Here is a 25,092-nt window from a genome sequence, read left to right on the forward strand (position 1 = left end):
CACTTAGATTATAGGGAAGACAAAGATTCACAACCCTGTATGTAACATTTACAAAGTAGTGACACAGATAATAGCGCGCACTGATAAAATGTCAACCCTCGTTTGTTTGTCAATCGCCAACAGATTTTACTATATAAGTGCAACTCTTCACTCTTCCCAAACCCCCACAACAACTTGCATTAATGTAGCACTGTCACCACTAAACATTGCAAATCTGATCTTTAGGTATGGATGCCAAGCTAAAGGAAGAAAAATAGATCTGGAGGCTAAAATCAAGCAAAGTTTTATAGGAGGGGCCTAAAGGGACACAAATTATTAGAGCCATTATGGGGTTTATTACTATCAGTGGGACTAAAGAGATGCACGGATTTGAACTATGAGTCAATACAGAAACACAATTAGGTATTCCAGAGTTTGAGGTGCCTCAAAAGACAGGAAGAATTGGAGTGCAGGATGACAGGAAGACAATAATCAGGAATGATCTAGGCTCAGAGATTCAGGGAGTAGAATCAATCTAGGCAAAGATGAGAAATAACATTGGAGAGATAACACCAGTGGGAGCACTTCAGAGCCTTCGAAACAGTGACCACATCATTAGAAAGAGTTTTAATCAAGTAATAACAAGCAACAAAGTATTGCAATAATTGTGGGGGACTAATTTTCATAAGTCAAGTTGGCAAGGGTAGTCCAGAAGGAGATTTCATAGTATGCATTCAGAACACATTCCTAGGACAATACATAACCATGGAACAGACTATTTCATATTTTGCTTTGCATAATGAAACAGACATAATATGTAATCCCCGAGTAAAGCATCCTCTGGAGAAGCATGATCAAAACATAATAGAATTTCGTACTGAGTTCAATAGTGATATTAAGTCCAAAGATATCCTTAAACTTAAATAAACTCAATTACATTAGTGTACTGTGGTTGAAGGGGAGATATTAGTTGGCCTATGGTTCACCTACACCTTGAGTACTCTTATTACTGGGAGAATACACAGACATAACCAGTCTGCTGGCAAAAGTAAGTTGGGAAATTAGATTAAAAGGTATTTAGACAGATGAGGAGCTGTACATATTTAAAGAAATATTTGAAAATTCTCAACAAAGTTACATTCCATTGATAATAAAAGCTCCACAGGAAAAGTATTCCAACAAGGGTAACTGAAGGAGTTAAGAATAATGCTGATGGTCTTCAGCTCATGGGTCTTAAAAATACTGGATGGGGAGACAGATGATGAGCTGGTTTTAATATTCCAAAATTCTTTAGATTTGCTGCAGTTTCCATTAGATAGGAAAAAGGAAATGCACTGCCCTATTTAAAAAGGGAGGGAGACAGAAAATAGGAAATTGTAGACCTATTAGTTTAACATCGATCATAGGGAAAAATGTTAGAAAGTATTACTAAAGACATTATAGGAGGATGCTTTAATCAGACATGGTCAACAGGATTTTGTGAAAGGAAAATCATGCTTGACCAATTCATTAAAGTTCTTTGAAGAAGTAACAAGTGCTGAAGATAAAGGGGAACCAGTTGATGTTCTATACTTAGAATTCCAGAACCATTTTAAAAATTGCTGCATCAAAGGTTATTGTGGAAAATAAAAACTAATGGTATAAAAGATCATGTCCTGACATGTATAGAAGTTTAGCAGGCTCACAGGAAACAGAATAGGTATAAATGGGTTAGCAAGGTGTGACTGATATGCCACAGTGATTAGCGAAAGGGCCTCAACTTTTTCAAATTTATATCAATGACTTGGAGAATGCTCCGAAGGTAGGGTTGCTAAATTTGCTGATGACACAAAGATAGGTTGGAAAGTAAACTGCGAAGAATATACAAGGTGGTTAAATAGGTTAAATGAGTAGACAAAGATTTGGAATATGGAGTAGAATGTGGGAAAATGTGAAATTGTCAATTTGGGAGAAAAGGAAGGCTATTATCTGAATGATTAGAGACTGCAGAGTGCTGAGATGCAGATGGAGCTCGGTGTCCTAGTGCACTATTTGTAAAAGGATGTAATGCAGATACAGCAAGGCCTTTGGTCAAGAAATTCTACATAAAAGAAGGGAGGGTATGTTTCAGTTAAAGGGGGCATTAGTAATACCACACCTGCAGTACTGTGTACAGTATTGGTATCCTTATTTAAGAAAGATGTAAGTTCAGTGGAAACAACTCAGAGAAGGCTTACTCTATTGATATCTGGAATGGTCAGGTTGTCTTATGGTAAATGATTGGACACAATGGGCTTGCATCTGCTGGAGTTTAGAAGAGTGAGAGGTGACTTGACTGAAACATGCAAGATCCTACAAGGTCTTGACAGGGTGGTCGTGGATATGATATTTATAGGAGGATCTAGAACATGTGATTACTGTTTAAAAATGAGGGAGTGCCCACAGACAGAGAAGAGGGGAAATATTCTCTCTCAGACGTTTGAGAGCCTTCAATACTCTCTTCCTCAAAGAGCAGTGGAAGCTGAATATTTTTCTAAGGCAGAGATAGATAAATTCTTGATAAGCAAAGGGATGGAAGGTTACCAGGGCTTGTTGGGAATACGGAGTTAGGGTTACAATAAGATCAGCCATGATCATATTAAATGGGGGAGCAAAATTGATGGGCTAAGTGGCCAACTGCTGTTCTTAATTTGTATAATATTGGATCAAAAGACACTCACCTTTAAGATTATTAACTCAAAAGCAAAATATAATCCAAAAATTGATAAAAATGGAAGCAAATAAAAGAGTATTCCACCTAGAAACATAAAGCAAATTGTAAGAGTGTCTACAAGTTGTAAAAGTGCATCTTGAAGGTAATCAAGTGCCCCTCATTACTTGATTAAAACTCTTTCTAATGATGTGGTCACTGTTGGGTTAATACAGAAGAAATTTGTGATGGGGCAAAAAGGAAATGGCTGAAGTATTAAAACAAATATTTTGTGTGTCTTCACAGAAGAGACAAAAAGCATTCCAGATGAAGCAAGAGACCACCGAGGGACGAAGTGTGAAGTACTGCATCTTTTCTCATTCATTTATTTTATGTAGGTGCCGCCAGTATCTGTTGTTAAGTTATTTGTTCATAGAAAGTGGATGTTGCAGGCATTGCTGGCCTTTATTGACCCTCACTAATTGGCCTGAACTGAGGTGACTGCTAAAAATCAAGCACATTGTCTAAAATCACATACAGGCCAGACTGGGTAACATTGACAATCATGTGGCTTACTTTGTGAAGAATGACTTACAGCATCTCAAAGTGCTATTGGAGTTACACTCATCCAGAGAAGAATGTTCCATCACACTCACGACATGTACTTTGCAGATGGTGAAATGGTTTTGGGATGCCAGGAGGCAAGTCATTCACTTCTGACCTGCAGGTTTAGTACTTATGTGGATGGTTCAATTATGTTTCTGGTTAATGGTGACCCTCCAGGATGTTGACAATGAAGGGACTCAGCATGGTAATGCCAGTGAACGTCATAGGGAGGTGGTTAGATTATCAGTTGTTGGAGATAGTCATTGCCTGGCACAAGTGGGAGAATGTTACTTGTCAGTAATCAGCCCACACCTGATGTCTAGCTTCACACAGGCATGGACTGCTTCATTTTCTGAAGAGTTGTGAATGGAATTGAATATTTTTCTATCATCAGTGAACATCCCCACTTCTGACCTTCCTTCCAACCAACCTGGGTTGTTGATGAAGAAGCTGAAGATTCTCAAGCCAAGGATGCTACCCTTAGGCACTCCTCCAGCAAAGTTATGGAGCTAAGATGATTGGTCTACAACAAACGCAACCATCTTCCTTTGTGTGAATTATGCCTCCAGCCAGAGGAGAGCTTTTCCCCTGTAATTCCTCATGGCTTCCGTTTTACAAGGCCTCCTTAATTTCACACTCAGGCAGTTGCCAGAAAAATGCTGGAATCCATCATTAAGGCAATGATAAAAGACCATTTTAAAAAGCATATCATGATTCGGCAGAGTCAACATAAGGAGGAAATAGTGTTTGACTAGTATTTTTTTGCGGCAGGGTAGATAAAACAGAGCATGGAGAATATTTTTATTTCCAGTAGGCACTTAATAAAGTGCCACCTTTACACAAGATAAGGGTTGGAGTTAATATATTAACATAGTTAACGACAGAAAACAGATTAGGAATAAGTGGGTCATTTTCAGGTTGGCAGGCTACAGCCAGTGGGGTCCTCCAATGATTAACGCTGAGAGCTCATTTACTTACAACATATATGAATGATTTAGATGAAGATATTAAATGAATTGTATCCAAATTTCCTGATGGTGGAAAGCTAAGTGGGAAAGTAAGTTGTGAGGAGAACACAAAGTGATACAGACCAGTTCGGTGAGCAGGCAAAAAGGCAGATGTAAAAGAAAAATATGAGGTTATTTCCAAAAGGAAGCTTTGCTAGAATTCCACAAGACTTTGTTTAAAAAAAAACACACCTGGATCGCAGCTTAGAGTTTTGGTCTCCTCAGCTTTGGATATTTAGGAGCTGGTTCTGCTTGATCCTGCCTCCTCCCACCATTTGTCTCCTATGATATTCCCACAGCCACACTTTTCATTGCCCTGTGGGTCCAATCAAGTTCTAGGCCTGGATGCCATAACCACCCCAGTTCACAGGTGGCAAGTCTTGAGGTTCTTCTCCTCCCTTCCCTAGATTGACTGTTTCATTTAGTATCTTTGATAGTTTGCTGCTAGAGGCCATTTTAACTATTTTTAAACGTCTCAGATGATCAAGGGCATTTAAAAAGTTCAAAAATATTGAAATAATGAAGAATATTTAGTAAAATATAATAAATTTAATGAATGTGCTTCTAACTATTCAAACCCTCTGGCAGTAAAACCCAACACGCTGTTTCCCTCCTCAATTGCTTGCATATTAAGTGTCTGTGCTTCTTGGACAACAAAATCTTTCTGATCACCATGGCTGATGTAAAGCTGGGAGTCTGGATGCAAAGCGGATCTGGTCCCTTAGCTCAGGACCTTTGTGCTGAGTTCAGATGAGGCAGAGGAGGGATGCACCAGCACCTGAACTTCAGCTTCTCTTTGGCTTCCGCAATGCACTGTGCACGCACTAAAGTCGGTGATGAGCTGAGCTCCAAAGGGGGCCTCAGAACTGCCTTTAAAGAACTGCCAGCAAAAGTTTATTACGTTTCAGGAGACAGGACAAGAGAAGTTTACTAGATTGAGGCTGCTGAAGCTACACAATGTGACTTTGAGATCCTTCACCGGTGGAGCACATGAAGTGTGAATATTCTTACCCTCAGTCTTGGGCCCAAATCGCTGCTGTTTTGAACACAATGGATCATGTCTACATGAAAGATCCTAACAACATTCACCCTGAAAATCACTGGAATTCCAGGGATGCAATTTTTTTTTTTACTTTTTTTCCTAAGACTTTTTCTCTCAAGACCAACCTTTCCCCCAACTGTAACTGAAGAGTAACTTAGTTTGACATCTCCTGCTATTCACCTGAAGATTCCTTGCTTGCTATAGACAGGTACCACTAGTGCTAACCATTCTGAAGCACCTTCACCAAGTCCTCACCATACAACCCTCAGACTTCTGAGTTCCTAATTTCAAGGGCACTTATGTGCCCCTAATTTCCAGGGCATTTGTGGGCCCCTAATTTCCAACATTCCACCTTTGATCGCCATGCTTTCTGCTCCTCAAGAAAAAGTTCCACAATTCCCTCCCTAAACCTGTCAATCTCTGTACCTTGCCTTTTCTCTCTTCTCTTATGATATTCCATGAAACCTATCTCTTTGATCCGTTGTTATGTGGCTCAGTGTCAAATATTAACTAACATTCGTTCCTGTAAAACGCCTGGAATATTGGCAATGATATATAAATACAAATTAAATGAACTATGTAACCATGGTAGTTCAGCAAGGAGAACCAACACTTCCTTTACAAGGGCCTTTAAGGATGAACAATGAACCTTAGCCTTGCCAGTAACGCCCAGATGTCATGAATATATAAATATAATCAAAAAAAAGTGTGCAGCCCATTATTCTTGAAGTAATATTTGTTCAGTCAGTATTAGTAAGATGAGGTTATGCTATGGTCACACATCCCTTGTGTAAACAAATCAAAACCATGGTATTAACTCCATTACTGGCAAAAACTTATATACAAGGCTTGAATCAAATGTCTCTAGGGTAGAGCAAACCTATATTTAGGTTTTTCACCATTACTTCCCATCTCTGTACAATCAGAGAAACCTCAAAACTACACGCCTGGACTAGAATTTAATTCTCTTTTCATAGGTGGCAATTGTAAGCCAACAGTCACAGCTGTGACTGGCAAGTGTAATATCCTGACTGTGAGGAAATGGGAATTGTGCACTCTGCACATGCAGAGAACTGGGAGCATCTGGAACATGGGATTGCAAGACCACAGTGTGTACATAAAACCCTGCGAGACAAAAGTACGCACAATGTCCTGCAGTCCTACATCAGAGCAGAGACAAATGATGCATTCGCTACACTGCAGTATAACACAAAAGTATGCAGTGAATATAGAATAGTTTAAGAATCACACATACAGATGGTACATCTCATGAGGATGCAGCTATAAAGAGTACTGTGGAGTATAGGGACAGAAATGATATCATATGGGGATATAGGTAGACTGATAGTCATGGGCAGCCCAAAGTGCAATATGGTGTGCAGATACAAAGTAACATGGAGTAGAGGTACAGAAAAGATACAATATGAAGGTATGGAAATAGGGAAATATAATGCACAAGATATAAACAGGGTACAATATGGAAGTAATGTTACAGAGTGCACACAATGTCAAAGTACAAATACAGGGAGAGTATGAAGTCAAAGTCAAGTTTATCGTCATATGCACAAGTACATCTCTGCACAGGTGCAATGAAAAACTTACTTGCTTGACTTAATAAGAATTATTATCACTGACTTGCATGAAATTTGCTGTTTTGCAGCAGCAGTACAGGGCAAAGACATAATATTACTATAAATTACAAAAATAAAAAAAAATGCACAAATGGACTGTTCAGAAATCAGATGGCAGAGGGGAAGAAGCTGTTCCTGAATCGTTGAGTGTGGGTCTTCAGGCTCCTGTACCTCCTCCCCGATGGTAGTAATGGGAAGAAGGCATGTCTCGGATGGTGAGGGTTCTTAGTGATGGATTCCACCTTCTTGAGGCACCGCCTCAATATGGAAGTGTGGATGTAGGAAGGATGTAATATGTAGGTATAGATATACATGGGGGATAATATCAAAGTACAGGTGGCAATAATGTGGGAGTACAGATGCAGAGAAGGTATAACATGAGATATAGTTGGTATAAAATGGGTACATGCATAGAGAGGGTAAGATACTGGTGGAGGTTCACAAGGAGTGTATAACATGGGAGTACAGATTTAGAAAGCGTACAATATGGGAGATGAGATGCAGGCAGCACAAGATAAGTTTGCACCACATTGCAATAAAACATGTTCACTGGCCTATATGTAATGCTTCTTGTCTTCAAGAAGATTTCAACCAAGGCAGCAATACCACTGCAAAGAAGGCCTTTGTATCCCCAGGGGGTGCAAGAAGGGTGATCAACTATGGTTTACTTTTGTATCACAGTCCAGAAATGGACTCACTGATATTCATGGTCTAAGCTCAAATAACAAATTGCATTAATATCATGCCTTTAATGCAGTAAAACATCCCAAGACACTCCATTGGAGCATAATCACATTAAATAATCACACCAAGTCACAAAGATGGATATCAGGCAGCTGCCCAAAAGCTTGGTCAAAGAGCTAGGTTTATAAGGAACATTTAAAAGGAGAGTGGGTAGAGAGGTTTAGGGAGGAAAAGTCCATAACTTAAAGCCTAAATAGCTGAAGGCACAGCACTGTTACTGGAATGATGAAAACCAAGGATGTACAGCAATTTTGGAGAGTGGTAGGAAGTGGACTTGCAGGCAACAACTTGCGCTCGTGAAACAGAATGTAAGAACAACGCAGCACCTGTAGGTGGGGTGGGTGGTGGTCCAGGAAATGACAGAGAGACTTTGAGTGGAGTGGAGGAACCAAAAGGGAGATAGATGTACCCATACTAACATAGAGAACCTAAAACTTGGCAAGCACACTCTCGATTTTTTTAAGGTTGGCCAGTGACTTATGGGCCACCTGCTGCAGCACCAGTCATTCATTGACAGCCTATGGATTTGCATGTTTCTTTCATACGCATTTAACTTCAGTTAGTCACGTAGCCAGTCAGATCTCTCACTCACTCCCCAAGCTCTCACTTCATGACTGCCTAAGTGGTTACTGATTCACCTCCCACCTCAATGACCCAGACAGCCTGTCTTAGTACCAGTCTCTCAGTACATATATAACTCAACTTCCACGAGTGGCAAAATGAAGAACAGCATTTATTGTGTTTGAACCCTGACAATTAAAATTCTATGTCCTATTCTGAGTCCTGATGAAGGGTCCCGACCCAAAACGTTTGACTGCCCATTTCCCCCCATAGGTGCTGCCTGACCCACTGAGTTCCTCCAGCATTATGTATGTTGCTGCAATTAAATTCTACGTTTATTCTCGCGTCTGTAATGGGTCACCCTGATCTGCCTCACAGAAGCTGCAACACTATCTGTAGATATCATTCCTTCTTACTTCTTAGGCAGTCCCTTGGGATCAAGGATGACTCACTTCCCCTCCGGTTTTGTGGGATCCGAGTTGGCTAATGAGGCCAATGTTAGAATCATAGACTTCCACACACAGGGCAAGAGATACCTGAGTGGACAGCTAGTAGTCTATGAGGTGGTCTACTCCTCTGCCATTTATGCAGGGCCTCTGTATGCATCGAATGCAGGGACTCGAGGTTCTCAATACCATCCCAAATACTTCTTCTCTAAGGTTGAGCAGCCATGGGCCAGATTCCCAGGAGTCAGCAGGAATGTGGCATTTTTTCCATTTAGGCTTTGACCACATCGTTGAACCTTTTCTTCTGTTTGCCTGCCTAAGGTTTAGGTTATGGCCCAAACATGGGCAAAATAGGATGACCTTGGCATGGACCAGTTAAACTGAAGGGCCTGTTTCTGTGCTGTATGACTCCATGACCCTTATGTAACACACTCTTCTATCTGTATCAGAACTGGCCATTTCTGCCTGTCGTTATTTTGGGTCAGTTTTTCTATTCCTAGTACCATAGTCTGGCTTGCTGGGCACGTCCCACACCTTGCCATTAACAACATATTACACGGACAAAGAGGATCCTGTGCTTTGAACAAAAACAAACTGCTGGAGGAACTCAGTAGGTCAAGCAACATCAGTGTAGGCAAAGGAACGGTCGATGTTTCAATTCAAGAACCTGCATCAGGAGTGAGAGTGCAAAGGGAAGAAAGCCAGTATTAAGAGGTGAGAGAGAGGGGTGAGACAGGGGCTGGTTGGTGATGGCTGGAATCAGGTGAGGTGGGGGATGATGGACAGATGCAGCCAGGTCAGAGGAGGGGTGGGGGAAGGTAGAGATAGAAGTTCTTCCCTGGCTCCATCTGCCAAAACCCCCTTTCTTCCCTTTTTTTCTCCTTATCTGTTTCCACTTCTCACCCATCAGTCTCTGTCTCTCCTCCACTTGGCTCGATCTGCCTGTACCTCCCCTCCCTCATCTGGTTCCATTTATCACCTCTACCCACAGTGAATATTTGGAATTCACTAACCAAGAGGATTGACCTATTGAATGGCAGAGCAGGTACCTGGGTCAATGGCCTATTGCTGCTCCTATTTCTCACACTCACGTGACATTAAAATGAAAACCCATCTCCTCTCAGGCAAGATATTAAAGATGTCATACTGACTGGGAAATTCTCCTGTTTCTTGATAACATTTATCCCTCAACCTAAGTTGGTTGAAATAAATGTACTTCATGGGATCTTGCTGTGTACACGTTGGCTGATGCACTTACTACATTACAATAGAACATACATTTCATAAGCATTTTATTTGATGTAATGCATTTTGGGATATCCCAAGGTTATGAAATGCATCATACAAGTTACCATACAGGGCAGGCACCTTTTACTGCTGATAGAAATAGTTTAAATTCAGTGAAAGCATGATCAATCATCAAAATACAATGTGAAAATGTGTCAGTACGAGCAATGCATGTGATCATGTTCCAACATTGGGAATAGGACCAATTTTCCTTAGGGTGGAATTAATTCAATTGATGTTGTACATTAGAAATAGGCCCGTTCAGCCTCACCAGTCCATGATATTTTAGTCTCCAATTGAACAAATAACTCCTGTCACCTTTCCTCACTGTGGCTCCACATTCTTTTTCCCTTCATTCCACTTCTTAATTTAATCTTTTTAAAATTGTTGGGAGTTTAATGCCATAACTTCTCACCTTACAAATGACCTCTCTGTGAAGAAATTTCTTCTTTCTGCAGTCTTATTTTAATCTAGCAACTATCCATTGGTATGTAGTATTGTGGTCATGTAATAGTATGTTGAGTCATGAACCATGCTGTACAAAATTCAGTCAATTAAAGGAAGCCGGAATCAAAACCTAGTTTCCACAATTTCACAACCTCAGGACATCCTGAAGTGCCTAATAAATGCCAACCTTGCGCTGACACCCACAACCTCTGAATGTGAAGAATGACTATGAACCTACATTCTTTATCATCTACTGAAATGGACTGCTTCTATCTACCCTGTCTCATCATTTAATAACTTTAAACATTTCAACCACAGAGCCTTGTATCTGATTGCTCCAATGGAATATCTCAATACAAATACTATTTGTTTGAAGACCCATTGTTGGGTGGAGGAAGGAGGCATTTAGGGTCATACAGCACAGAAACAGGCCCTTCAGCCAATTGAGCCTGTGCCAAGCACTAATCCCATTTTATTCTCCCCCACATTCCCATCAATTCCCTGCAGATTCTTCCAGTCATCTAAACACTTGGGATAATGTATTAACCTATCAATCTACATGTGTTTGGGATTTGGAAAGAAACTGGAGCATCTGGAGGAAACCCAAACAGGCAAAGGGAGAACATACAAACTCCAAATAGACAGCACTGGAGGTCAGGATCAAACCCAGGTCACCGGAGCAATGGGGTAGCAGCCCTACATACTGCACCACTTTGACTTGTGCAACAGCAGTGTTCTTCACCAGTGTTGGTTGATGTAAGGGGAAAAGCAGTGCACTCATGGCTCAGACGTAGCATTATCTGAGTCAAGCTGTGGTTCAAATCCCACCCCAGGATTCAGCACTTGGTTAACTTTCCAATGCTGCACTGAAGGAGAATGACATCACCAGAGGTGCTGTCCATTGGCATCTATCTGCCTCCTTGGAAAGATGAAAAGATCCCATGATCTTAATCAAAAGGCCAGGGAGTCCTGGCCAGTGTTTATCCCTCAAGCAACATCTCTGAAACAGAATATGTGGTCACTTAACTCATGGGAGCTTGCTCTGTCCAATTTGGCTGTCATGGTTCCCAACCTCATGAGTGACTTATTTGAAAGATTAGCTACAAAGTGCTTCAGGATGCCCATAAATTTTGAAAGGCACCAAATAAATCCAAGTTTTTATTTCCAATGCTACTAACCTACAATGTGAGAACAAAAAATGAAGGAAAGAACATTGCATTCAACATATCCACTCCATAGTTTACCACAGACAAGAAAGCAAAACAATGACCTGGCTCAGGTTTCCACTCTGCCACACCATGGAGGGAGAGGCAACAGTCTGCCCACCTGCCCCACCCCAGACCTGCAGTTTTCCCTCCTGCTAAATTTTTCCCCTTGAACATGCTGTCACCTTTAGAATTCTGAGTTCCAAAAGAATCGTGGTACCCTCAGGCTCTCCAGTAAACTTCGCCAAGGCTTGATCTGCAAATCAACAGAAAGCAGGAGGCCAATTCAGACAGCCAGTACAGCCACACTTCCACTGGCAGGAAATGCAGGAATCCTGGTTGGTTGAAATTACTCCTCTAACCCAAAAGCAAAGTGCAGAGGCCAAGCCAGTGTTTCATCCTGACAAGATCACTCATCTCAGCAGAATCAGGGAAGCAAACTTAATGGTCTATCTTTTTTTATAGATACATTTACAGCTACCAGTATGTATATAGCACTTCCAACTTACTTAAACTTGCCAAGACACTTTGCAAGAGCACTACCGAACTAAAATTTGGCACTGAGCCACAGAGAGAGAGAAATCAGCACAGATGAACAAAAGCGTAGGATAAGCGCTGGGTCTAAGCAGCATTTCAGGGAGAGGTAGAGGGAACGATGAGGAATTCCAGAACTTGGAGTCAACAGTCGTGAGCTCTTTCAAACTGAGGATGTACAAGAGGCCAGAATTGGAGGAGAACAGAAGACAGAAAGGTGCCTAGGGCTGGGAGAGGTTACAGGGAAGGAGCTGCTGGGGGTCGAGATTTGGCAGAGGGGTAAGAAGCTAATGCAACACCATGAAGGCATTGTCAGAGCCGAAGGCAGTGAATGAAGAGGACTTGGAGTGAGTTAAAACAGACAGCAGAGTTTTGGATAGGGTGAAAGATGGGAGGCTGGCCAGGAGAGTGCTGAACATTCACGTCTTCACATTTCCTGTGTTTATAAACAGCACCATTTGGAGAAGAGAAACCACTAATACCTCTCTTAGCTTCTGCTTGCTTTATTCTCCAGACAGTCTTGTAAATCTCAAAGTTATAATTACTGGGCAGCACCCGGATAGCGTTCTGCAGCTCTTTGTCATTCAGTATTTCTTCAGGAATCTGATTTGCTACCCGTCGATGGGGACCTAATCCAAAAGGAAGAAGAAAATCAAATAGTTACTGCTAGTTTTTATCAACTCTCCTGAATCAGCTCCAAACGTTTAACAAACAACTTTGTTATGTATTGATGAAGACTCAAGTTTACAGTCCTTACATTTAAATCCCGGCCTGTGGCATAAACATTCTCACAACAAATGCCCTGACAGATGCAGTCAGGATTTCTCGTGTATCCATTCTGGCCACACATCATGGGCAGTTCTCTTCTTTCTGTACAAAAGCAAAATACCATGGATACTGGAAATGCTCAGCAAGTCTGCAGAAGATGTTAATTCCAAGGCAAAGATGGTATGTAGCGGTCAGGACATCTGCACACTGTCAGAGACCTCCCCTTTCTTTGCTCAATTTCATGTTTCTCTGAGTTTCTACACGACTTGTTTCTAACTTTTTCAAGCACAATTAAGGTCATCAACTTGAAGCGTTAACTCTCCACAGATTCCATCTGACCTGCTGAGCATTTCCAGCACTGCTCTGCAGTCATTCACACTTCCACCACCCCTGAGGAGTAGGCAAGGCTCCTATACAGAGCCCTCTGCAATTTTATACCACCTTTCTAGAATCAGCCATGTATCTCGGCACAGCTACTACCCAGCAGCGGAGTAGGGAATATCTGTCCCCTGCCCCACAAGGTACTGCTCCAATGCTCTACGTTCTTCGATGTGTTAATCCACCACAGCCAGCAGCTGCACTCTGTGTCCATTCACAGACTGTCCAGCACTAAATGTTGATCACAAAGGCAACAACCTAATCAACACTCAGTGCCGAGCATACTCCGCTACACATGGGCAAGCCATGTGAATTTTTTAATCTCTTTCCCATTTCACTACCACTAAGATGAATAAAGGTATAAAATGGAGCAGTCAATTTCAATTCAGAAAAACCAGATGAGCTGGTGGTGGGGAGAAGTGTTGGCCAGATCACTGGAGAACTGGCTGCTCTTTATCAACTAGTGCATAGGATCTTCAGATAGACACACGTTTGTACAACGCAATTATTTCCCTCGGAAGTCTCCTAGTGTGCTGCACTCAGTTGTGCTGCTCAGTGGGTAGTGCTGAGTCAAAGGCTTATGATCCAGCTCCTGAGATTCGAGCACAAGATCCAGGCTGGCACTCCCAGTGCCACCGATGAGGGAGTGATGCACTGCTAGAGATGCTATCTATTGTATGGGACGTTAAACCAGATCTGCTCTCGGACAGGCATAAAACATTCCACAGCCTTGTTAAAGAACCTTACGTGGAGAGTTCTGCGCAACATACGGCCACCAAAAAAAAATCAGATGATCCAGTTGTTTATTTATTTGAATTGCGCAAGCTTGCTGTACAGAATTTAGCATTACTGCATCACACCACTGACCACTATTCAGCGAGACTTCATTCTCTGAAGTGCTTTGGGACTTTCTGACGTTCTAAAAGTGCATGAATATTTTTCTCTTTCTCATTCCTCTATACTAATAAGTGTAGGTGGTTACATAAGTAAAGGCAGCAGCTACTTTGCACTTGGAGATGGATGAAGTGGTGGTGGAAGAAGTGTTGGCCAGGACTGGCCATTCTTCACCGAGTTGTGTCATGGGATCTTCAACATCAATACGAAGCAGTGAAACTGGTAGACAGGGCATTAGTTCAAAGTCTGACTCAGAGGTGACTGCACGACCAGCTGAGCCAAGCCGTGCTCCAGCTACATGGCAGTGTAAACGCAGCTTCCTACTCACACTCCTGTGAAAACAGATTGCTGCATGTCCCTTGGTGCAGAAATAAAGTGCAAAGAGACTCACAGACCTAGGCTTACCGATCATACAAGGATGGTAACCCATTCATACAAAGTGGATATTAGGCGATGCAGTCAGCCTCTGATAATTACTGTCCTAAGATGTACACTTAAGTACCCCAACCATTTGCATTGAATGGTGAAAGCTGAAGAGAGTTTGGAATATCAGATCATTTGAATTAAAAGCAGCTACAACATCATTCCTGTGTGTGTGTGTGTGTGTGTGTGTGTGTGTGTGTGTGTGTGTGTGTGTGTGTGTGTGTGTGTGTGTGTGTGTGTGTGTGCGCGCACGCGCACACACAGTGTCAATACACAGTGCTTTCATTTCCTTTTCAGAGTTCGGTTTTTGCACCTCATGCACACAACAGACTTTCAACCATCCGATTTTTATCCACTCCTAACTGTGCACATTCATCATTGCAAATCCTGTCATTGTTGATCTCAACACATCAATTTAACACCTTAGCTGTCAAGAGACACTAAGATTCTGCAGAACCTCCAATCCAAAGTATTATAAATAAAACAGTGTTCTTTTTAAAATCATTTGTTTTTCCAAAGTTTGTTTCTGAAAAGAAAGTTGAGGAAAGGGCCTGGTGCACAACTGGATCATGAGGAAGATGACGTTGAGATTCTTTTTGAAAAGGTGTTCAGAAGGGTCAGGGGAATGGAACAAAGTGCACGCAACTTCAGCAGACCTGTGGAGGTCAGCTGGGCCAAATTCTACAGGGGTACTCTCACCGAGTGTTACCACTACTAGTACATTGAAAATCATATTTAAATATTTGTTTCCCATGATAAATATAAATCCTCCATCAAAGGACTTCACAGCCAATTTGTTATTATGGATGCTTGTCAACTTGCCAACCTGCACTCAGCAAAACCCTACAAACAACAAATGTGACAAAAGGCTTTCTTCCCCCATCTATTGGGCACGAGAGTGCTGCCCTTCCATCTTCAAATATCGCCATGCAATCCTTCATACTGACCTAAAGAGGCAGACCAAGCCTTGGTTCAATAACTCACCCACCTCTGGTACTGCAGCACCCCTCAGCATTCAAGATGATGTGCTCTAGCCCTGCAGTCAGACCCGAAACGGCATCCTTCAGGCTCAGAACCTATGGCTTCAACCACTCAGCCAAACTCGTCTGGGATGGAGTTCGGTCAAAAAAGCCACGATAAAAGCAAAATATACACCAGAGCTCATTTCTGAAGTGATGGAAGTGAAAAGTAACAGTAAATGTATAAAATTTTGGTTGGGCTACAAGAGTACTAAGAATAGTTCCGGTCTCATTAAGAAAAGGCTATAAAAGCATTGGCAAGAATGCAAATCAAGTGCAATAACAGTAGAGGAAGGATGTACTTAACAGAAAAAGAAACAGAAAATGCTGGAAATACTGAAAAGCAGGTCAGTGGAGAAGCACAGCTTCAGGTTGATGACCTTTCATTAAATAAGGAAAGATGAACAGTCTCCATAAAAGAGAAAGCAGAGAAGAGCGTGACAGGAATCTTCAAGAAAATCAATAGGTTTGATGAGCTGGACCAAGAATAAATGTTTCCATGAGGATGAAGTCATAGATATTAAGACAATCAGTAATTTTTGATCAGGCAGTCCCTCGGGATCAGGATGACTTTCTTCTGGACTGGCTTTCTAGCTTCTTAAGTGGTTAATGAGGTCAATGTAGGATCTGCAGACTCTGCCACAGGTGGGGCAGGAGGTGCTTGATTGGGCAGGCAGGTGGGTAGTATGGAAAGCAGTGCACTCCTTCCACCATTTATGCGAGGGTTCTGTGTGCTCCCACAAGTTGATGGGGAACATGTACAGCATAGGACAGGCCCTTCGGTCTCACTGCCATGCCTGACCAAGATGGCTCAATGCCAACTGTAAAACAACAGGGCCTCAGGAGCAGATCATGCCAAACATGATGCCAAATTAAACTAAATCTCTTCTGCCTGCACATGATCCATGTTCCTCCATTCCCTGCATATTTGTGTGTCTTGCCTCTTAAACACCACTACCACTTCTGCTTCCATCATCACCCCTGGCAGCCTGTCACAGGCACCTACCACTCTCTGTGTAAAAAAAAAAACTTTCCCTGCACACATCTCCTTTAAACTTTCCCCCTCTCATCTTAAATGCATGTCCTCTAGTATTTGACATTTCTACCCTGGGATAAAGATTCTGACTGCCACCCGATCTATGCCTCTCATCAGCCTCTGATGTTCCAGAGAAAACAATCCACCTCAAATCAAGGCAGCATCCTGATAACCCTCTTCTGTACCCTTTCCACAGCTTCCACATCTTTCCTGTAATAGGGCAACCAGAATTGCTCACAATGGATGTCACACTTTCTCTGCAGAGTCTTTTAAGAACATCCTTAAATTGTTCCTCTACCTGGTAATCTCCTGCTATGGCAGAGTTAAAAATGGTGTTTTTGGACTCAAGTATGTGAACATCAGAGCTAACCCCTACTTGATTGTCATCCCATCAACCACCATAAACATACATTCCCTCCACTACCAGCACACCATAGCTACAGTGCATACCATCTAAAAAAAAACAATGCAGTTGCTCATCCAGGCTACACCAACAATACATCCCAGACCGGCAACCTCTATACCAGCAGGTGGTAGGGGCAGCAGGTGCATGGTAGCAGCACCCCCTGCAGGTTCCTTTACAAGTCCCACATTCTGATTTGGAAATATATCGCTGTGTTTCATCCATTACATGATCTAAACCCTAGAGCTCCCATCTAACAGCACTGTGACAGCACCTACACCAGAGGAACTACAGCGGTTCAAGAAAGCAGCTCATCGCCACTTTCTCAAGGCCATTAATGGATGGGCAATAAATTGACAGTGATGCCCAAACCTGAAAATGAATAATAAGAAGCTGATTGCAATAAGTACCTCAAAGCTGTAGATGTTGTCCTGGGAAAGACATTGAGTTTGTGGAGTCAGCATTAGGTGGCATCTCTCCACTGCTTTGAGGCACTTGCTGTAGGTAGACCACAACTCAGGAATGTGGAGGAGAGTAGGGATCAATGGCATCCAGTACACCATGAGCTTTGTGCCAGATTTGACATCCAACTGAAAACCCACGACCTTCAGAACAGCTGAGGGTGGAGATAACCCAGAGAGCCCAACAACTCACTGATAACAATGGCACATATGGATTCTTCAAAGATGTTAAGATTATCTCTGATCTAAACACTGAGGGCCCACCCTGTTGAGAGTCAAGAATGGGAGCAAACTTATCAAGGCAGTCAGTCAGGAATGCTTCAGTGAACTCGTCAACTACAAATCTGTCCTTGACATGAGCGCCCATGATTCCATTCCACAACAGACTACCTGGCCCAGTCTCACTGCCATGCCTAACCAAGATGGCTCAGTGCCAACTGTAAAACAACAGGGCCTCGGGAGCAGATGGTATCCCTGTCTAAGTTTCACACCTTGGCAGAGAAAAACTTCAGTCACTAATAAAGCCAGCAGGGAATTCAGAGAAATGTCCTTACCCAAAGAGTGAGGAGAATGTGGAACTCATTATCATATTGAGAGGTTAAGGAGAATACCATAGAGATATTTTAGGAAAAACTAAATAAGTACACAAGGGAGGAAGGAATAAAGGAAACTGAAGATGGGGTTAGATGAAGACAAGGAAACTTGTGTAGAACAAAGAAATGAACCCAAACCAGTTGCTCTGAATAAATGTTTTTTTTCAGTATCAACTCAATGAGAGCTATACAGCAAAGATAATGGCTGGTATTTTGCAGGGAAATATCAGCATTTACCATATAACTGCCAACGTTTCCCTGAATAACTTGCAAGTCAGCTGTGACTTTGGAACTCGCAGATTATCAAGAGAAAAGACTGACTATATTTCTGACTCTATTCCAATACCCCACCCATCATAGGGTAACTTCCTCATGGAGTACCAATTCTGAACCACACATGGTTTTTGTTAAATCCTACCATTTTAAATCAAATAGTTTTTTTTTCCCTTAATGTTAATACTTTCTGATCATTACTAACGTTGGAAATATTTCGAGCTGTTGACAACTTTGACAGATGACTAAGTTTGCAGCATGTCTTAGGTGGCTGTCCAAGATTTTTCTCAAAAGATTTGAAAAGTGAGCTTGCTCTGCTACTCCTCTTCCTCCATCCAACATATACATAAATCCTTTGCATTGCAAAAGCCCCTTGCAAAATTGGGTGGAGACAGCTGTACACTCCAAATTCCCAATGAGGAAATTGCACAAGTTGAGGCTGAAGTTCGGAGATCCGCAGTGAAGTACTGTGAGATATGGTGGCTTACTCCCACCACAACTTATAGACCAAGATTGGACCTGACAAAGCACCAAGATTTTTTGGAATTTCTTTTGCAGTCTGACTGGTTGTTGTTTAGCTGGTTTGAAATAATAAGGTAAGAAACAGTCGGCCATACAATCTCACAATAATATCACAGCTGAACCGACATCACACTCCACTAAAACCCCAAATCCCTTAATTCTTCCAGTGCCCAAATATCTATTGATCTCAGTTTTACACATACTCAATGACGAGGCATGCACAGCTTTCTGGAGTTGAGAGTTCACACCCTGAGAGGAAAAAAATTCCTTTCATCGGTCGTTTAGGACTATTAGAATATCGCCCTTGATCTAGATTCTCCAGCCTGAGAGAATATAGTCTCTTAGGACATACCCCAATATAATTCTCATTTTTCTAAACTCCAATCTGCATAGGACAATTCTACCCATTCTGTCTTCATAGCATAGTTCTCATCCTAGATAGCCACCTCGTAAATCTAGACTGCACTGCAAGCATCTCCTTCCTTTGACAAAACAGACCAACACTGTACACAAGTATATGTGCAACTATTTACAATTACAATTCCTTATCCAGGATAGGTTGAGTGAGCTAGGGCTTTTCTCTTTGGAGAGGAGTATGAGAGGTGACTTGATAGAGGTGTACAGGATGATAAGAGGCACAGATCAAGTGGACAGTCAGAGACCTTTTTCCCAGGGCGAAAATAGCTAACATGAGGGGGCATAATTTTAAGGTGACTGGAGAAAGGTATAGGTGGGATGTCAGAGGTAAGTTTTTTTTTACACAGAGAGTGGTGGGTGCGTGGAATGCAGAGGTTGTGGGGGCAGATACAATAGGGGCATTTAAGAGAATCTTAGATAGCCACATGAATCCATAGGACGCTCAAAGCAGCTGCACAGGTTGACTCTGTGGTTAGGAAGGCATATGGTGTATTGTCCTTCATCAATCCGGGAATTGAATTTAGGAGCCAGAAGGTATTGTTGCAGCTATATAGGTCCCTGGTCAGACCCCACTTGGAGTATTGTGCTCAGTTCTGGTCGCCTCACTACAGGAAAGATGTGGAAGCCAAAGGGAGGGTGCAGAGGAGATTTACAAGGATGCTGCCTGGAATGCGGAGCATGCCTCATGAAAGCAGTTTGAGGGAACTCGGCCTTTTCTCCTTGGAGAGACGGAGGATGAGAGGGGACCTCATAGAGGTGTATAAGATGATGAGAGGTATTGATAGGGTAGATAGTCAGAGGCTTTTCCCCAGGGCTGGATTGGTGGCCACAAGAGGACATAGGTTTAAGGTGCTAGGGAGTAGATATAGAGGAGATGTCAGGGGTAAGTTTTTTACTCAGAGAGTGGCGAGTGCGTGGAATGGGTTGCCGGAAACGGTGGTGGAGGCTGATACGATAGGGTCTTTCAAGAGACTGTTAGATAGGTACATGGAGCTGAGTAAAATAGAGGGCTATGGGTAAGCCTAGTATTTTCTAGGGTTAGGGACATGTTTGGCACAGCTTTGTGGGCCAAAGGGCCTGAATTGGGCTGTAGTTTTTCTATGTTCTATGTTCTAATGATAGAGAAATGGAGGGCTATGTGGGAGGGAAGGGTTAGATAGATATTAGAGCAGGATAAAATGTTGGCACAACATCATGGGCCGAAGGGCCTGTACTGTGCTGTAATGTTCTATGTTCTATTATTCATACAACTTCTTATATGATATTTTCCTTCATAACTGCTTTCTGTACCTGGGTATATCATATGATTTATATACCAACATTCCCAGAACCCTTTGTACACCAACATTTACTAATTTCTCACCAATTAAAAATATTGTTTGCTATCTTCTTCTACCAATGTGAACAACAGCACATTTTTTCCACATTAAGCTATCACCACCTGCCCACTCACCTAACTATCCCTCCTCACAGTTCACTTTTCCACCTAGCTTAGTATCATCAGCAAACATCACATTAGGGTAACAGATAAAAACAGCTAAGGACCCAGCATGGATCTTTGTATCAGCTCACCTGTATCAGCCTTCTGACTTGAAAATGCCCCATTTCATCCTATTACCTGTGCCTTAAGCAATCCTCCTCATCCTAGTCTGTTATTCTTAACCCTGTGACCCTTTATGTCATAGAGTTGTACAGCACAGAAACAGACCCTTCAGCCCACCATGTCCATACTGACTTTTTAGCCCACCTACACTAATCCCATTTGCCTGCATTAGGTTCATATCCTTCTATGTCTCGCCTTTTCAAGTGTCTGTCTTAATAAGGTATCTTTATTAGTCACATGTACATCGAAACACACAGTGAAATACATCTTTTTGCGTAGATTGTTCTGGGGTCAGCCCGCAAGTGTCACCACACTTCTGGCACCAACACAGCATGCCCACAACTTCCTAACCTGTACGTCTTTGGAATGTGGGAGGAAACCGGAGCACCCAGAGGAAACCCACGCAGACACGGGGAGAACGTACAAACTCCTTACAGACAGTGGCCGGATTTGAACCCGGGTCGCTGGCGCTGTAAAGTGTTACACTAACCACTACATTACAGCACTAAATGCAGTGATTACATCTGACACCACCACCTCCTCTGATAGCAAGTTCCAGATAGCAACCAGTCTCTGTGTAAAAAAAACTTTCCCCTCCGATCCCCTTTAAAACTCCTTCCTCTCATTTTTTTTTGATATTCCTGCCATGGGAAAAGATTCTGACAACCTACCCTATAGACTCCTCTGATATAACTGCATGTACCTCTATCAGGTCACCCCAGCCCATTCAATCTCTTCCCATAACTAAAGTCTTCCAATCCAGGCAACATACTGGTGAATCTCCTCAGCAATCTCTCCGGTGCAACCATGTCCTTCCTATAGTGTGCCAACCAAAACTGCACACGATACTCCAAGTGCAATCTAAACAGTTTTTTTATATAAAGCTGCAACATTATGTCGCAATTTTTATATTCTCTTATCACCAAACCAAATTTTGGATCCAATTAGCCAACATGACTTAGACCCTGTGCCTTAACCTTCTAGACATACAGGGCCTTACAAAAGAATACATGGACAACATCTACTGCCCTGCCTTCATCACTGTTCTTGGTTACCTTCTCAAAAAACAAAATCAATCAAATTAGTGAGGCAGACTTTCTCCCACACAAATCCATGCTGACTCTCCTTGATCAGCCACTGGGTTTCCAAATGTATATAAGTCTATCCCTTGCAAAATATACTCCAATAATTTTCCCTCCTCTGATATAAGGCCCACTGGCACCTTATCAAATGTCTTTTGAAACTGATTCAATAGCTTCCCATTATCTATCCTATTAATACATCCTCAATAAACACCTATTAAGTTTGCCAAGCACTGACAACAATTTATTAATTCTACATTAATCCCCTCAGGTGCTTTACACTTTTCTTAAGAACCATAATGAAGTTCTAGGTAAATAAAAGCTCAATTTTAATGTGAAGGTTGTGGGTTCTAATCTCACTTTTGAGGCTTCAGAGTGCACATTTAGATTGTCTGCTCCAGTGGAGTACTGATGGAGTACTGCATTGTTGGAGATATCATCTCTCAGAAGAAAAGCAAACCATGTTAATCTTCTGTAGTGTATAAAAAAGTTCATGGCACTACTTCAAAAACGGGCATTCTCCCCAGTGCCCTGGCCAACATTGATGCTTATGGGACCTTGCTGTGCACTGATGAAAGAGTTTCCACATTGTACGTGACTTCATTGGGTGCAAAGCACTTTGAGATGTACTAAGGTCATGAAAGTTGGTCTTTCTTCCTGAAGGCATCTTCTTCAATACTGAAGAAATTGTTCATCCATTTTACTTTCGAGTCCTCAATGGCTTGATGCATTCTACAAATGACACAGTAACAGCCTTCCATAACTTAAAACATTTTTCCATTTATTCAAGGAAAAGCAGGAGACCTCCTTTCCTGCTATGGTCAACAACTGGACATTATTTCACCACTGTTGGAGCTTATTTTTGTAAACTGGCAGCTGATTTTTCCTATTATACAACAGCAACAATACTCATTGTTGTAACACACTTTAGGGTATTTTGAGGTTATGAAAAACATTACATAAACTCACCTAATTACCAAATGACTGGAAATATTACCCTGGTCATTGAGTAATACAGCACAGAGACAGGCCCTTCAGCCCAACCGGCCCATGCCAACCAAGATTCCCATATAAGCTGGTCCCATTTGTTTATATTTGGTATATGATGTTATCCCAACAGGTCACACTATCAATCACTGCACAGCAAAACAAACCCCTACGTAAGTGAGGGCCTCCTTTGTCTCGGCGGTAATGCATTTCCCTGTTTGTCCTAGTACCTGAGGGGCTCTAGTAACACACTGTCCTCCAGTATCTATGCAGTATCAACACTGTCACCCATTGGTCCCAGTGTCCAAAGGATTACAGTAAAATGTTGTTCCATGTGTCTAAAGGGCTCCAGTAAAGTCGGTCTTCAGTATCAGGGGCTGCAGTAGCACCTTAGAATCATACAGCACAGAAATGGGTCCTTTCATCCCATCTCGTCCGTGCCGATGATGATGCCTATCTAAATTAATCCCATTTACCTGCAGCAGGCCCCCATGACCTACATGTTACCTAGTTATCCAAATGCCTTTTAAAAAGTGTAATTGTATCTGCCTCTACCACGACCTCTGGCAGCTGGCTCCAGAGAACCACTACCCTATGAGTGAAAAACTTACCCCTCAGACATCTTTAAACATACTCTCCTGTGTCCTCTTGTTCTACACTCATCTGGCCTGGGAAAAAGACTCTGACAATCTATCATAGATTGTCCACTATCTGAGGAGTTACTGTCACACGTTGCTCCCAGTCTGCCCTGTTATTTGATAGCTTTTGTCACCCTCTGTCCCGGGTCTGTCCCCGTGTTGGAGGGGCTGCTGTCACCACCCTGTCCCTGTATCACCCTCATGTCCTGACCTGTCCCGGTATCCGTGGGGCTCCTGTCACACACCCTCACCCAGTCCCGGTATCCGCGGGGTCCTATCACCCCCCCCCCCCCACCCCGGTATCCGCGGGGTCCTGTCACCCCCCCCCCCCCGGTATCCGCGGGGTCCTGTCAACCCCCCACCCCCCCCGGTATCCGCGGGTCCTGTCACCCCCCCCCCCCCACCCCGGTATCCGCGGGGTCCTGTCACCCCCACCCCCCCCGGTATCCGCGGGGTCCTGTCACCCCCCCCCCCCCCACCCCGGTATCCGCGGGGTCCTGTCACCCCCCCCCCGACCCGGTATCCGCGGGTTATCAACCCCCCGACCCGGTCACGGCTGTACCCAGGCCCGGTGTCCGGAGCCCCGCGCACGCACCTGCAGTTCTGGCTCTGCCGCTGGCCTTGGTGCCCGAGGGCGGGGGCAGGGCCAGCTGCAGGCCGAGGTCAGGGCCTGGGAGCCGGCAGCGCTCCGCTCCGGCCTCCGCCATCACCACCCGCCGCCTCACGTGGGCCGCCAAAGACGGCGGTAATCGCACGCGAGCGGCTCGATGCGGCGCGGCCCGGGCCGGGCAGTGGCTGCGACCGATCGATGGGAAGGGCTGACAGCCGAGACACTGGCGGGGAAGACTGTAGTGTGGGGTTGTCTGTAGTGGGGCAGACTGTAGGGGGAACACTGTGGGGGGAGGGGTAGACTGTAGGAACAAACTGTAGTGGGGGTAGACTGTAGGGGAAACACCTTGGGAACAAACTGTAGGGGGATAGACTAGGGGGTGTAGACTGTAGGGACAGACTGTAGTGGGTAGACTGTAGGAACAGACAGTATTAGGGGATAGACTGTAGTGGCAGTAGTCTGTAGTGGGGGGGTAGACTTTAGTGGGGGGTAGACTGTAGTGGAGGGTAGTCTGTAGTGGGGGGTAGACTGTAGGGGGATAGACTGTAGGGGGAACACTGTGGGAACAAACTGTAGGGGGATAGACTGTAGGGGGGTAGACTGTACGGATAGACTAGTGGGGGATAGACTGTAGGGGGTAGACTAGTGGGGGGTAGGTTGTACTGGGGGTATACTGTAGTGGAGGGTGTAAACAGTTGGAGGGGGGGAGGCTGTAGGCAGGGTACTCTGTAGGGATAGACTGCAGTGAGTAAACTGTAGGGTGTATGCTGTAGGTGAGAGGTAGACTGTAGGAGGAGGTATAGACTGTAGGAGGGAAGAGGGGGTAGA

The 25,092-nt window shown here is 43.3% G+C and overlaps 1 protein-coding gene across 3 annotated transcripts in view; it reads right to left on the bottom strand.

The window, feature by feature from the left end:
• Positions 1-24,450, bottom strand: part of dph1 (diphthamide biosynthesis 1) — a 618,447-nt gene extending 593,997 nt beyond the window's left edge. For 2 of the 3 annotated variants that reach the window (XM_052035832.1, XM_052035831.1), the window contains exons 1-2: positions 24,250-24,450; positions 12,640-12,786 (exon numbers count right to left, since the gene is read on the bottom strand). In XM_052035832.1, the coding sequence (XP_051891792.1) occupies positions 12,640-12,786; positions 24,250-24,361 (259 nt within the window). In that variant the 5' untranslated portion in view covers positions 24,362-24,450. The remainder of the gene's footprint in view (positions 1-12,639; positions 12,787-24,249) is intronic. The other variant, XM_052035833.1, reaches the window with a different exon arrangement.
• Between the last annotated feature and the right edge of the window lie 642 nt (positions 24,451-25,092).

This window comes from Pristis pectinata, chromosome 21, assembly GCF_009764475.1.
Source record: "Pristis pectinata isolate sPriPec2 chromosome 21, sPriPec2.1.pri, whole genome shotgun sequence".
Classification (NCBI taxonomy): Eukaryota; Metazoa; Chordata; class Chondrichthyes; order Rhinopristiformes; family Pristidae; genus Pristis; species Pristis pectinata.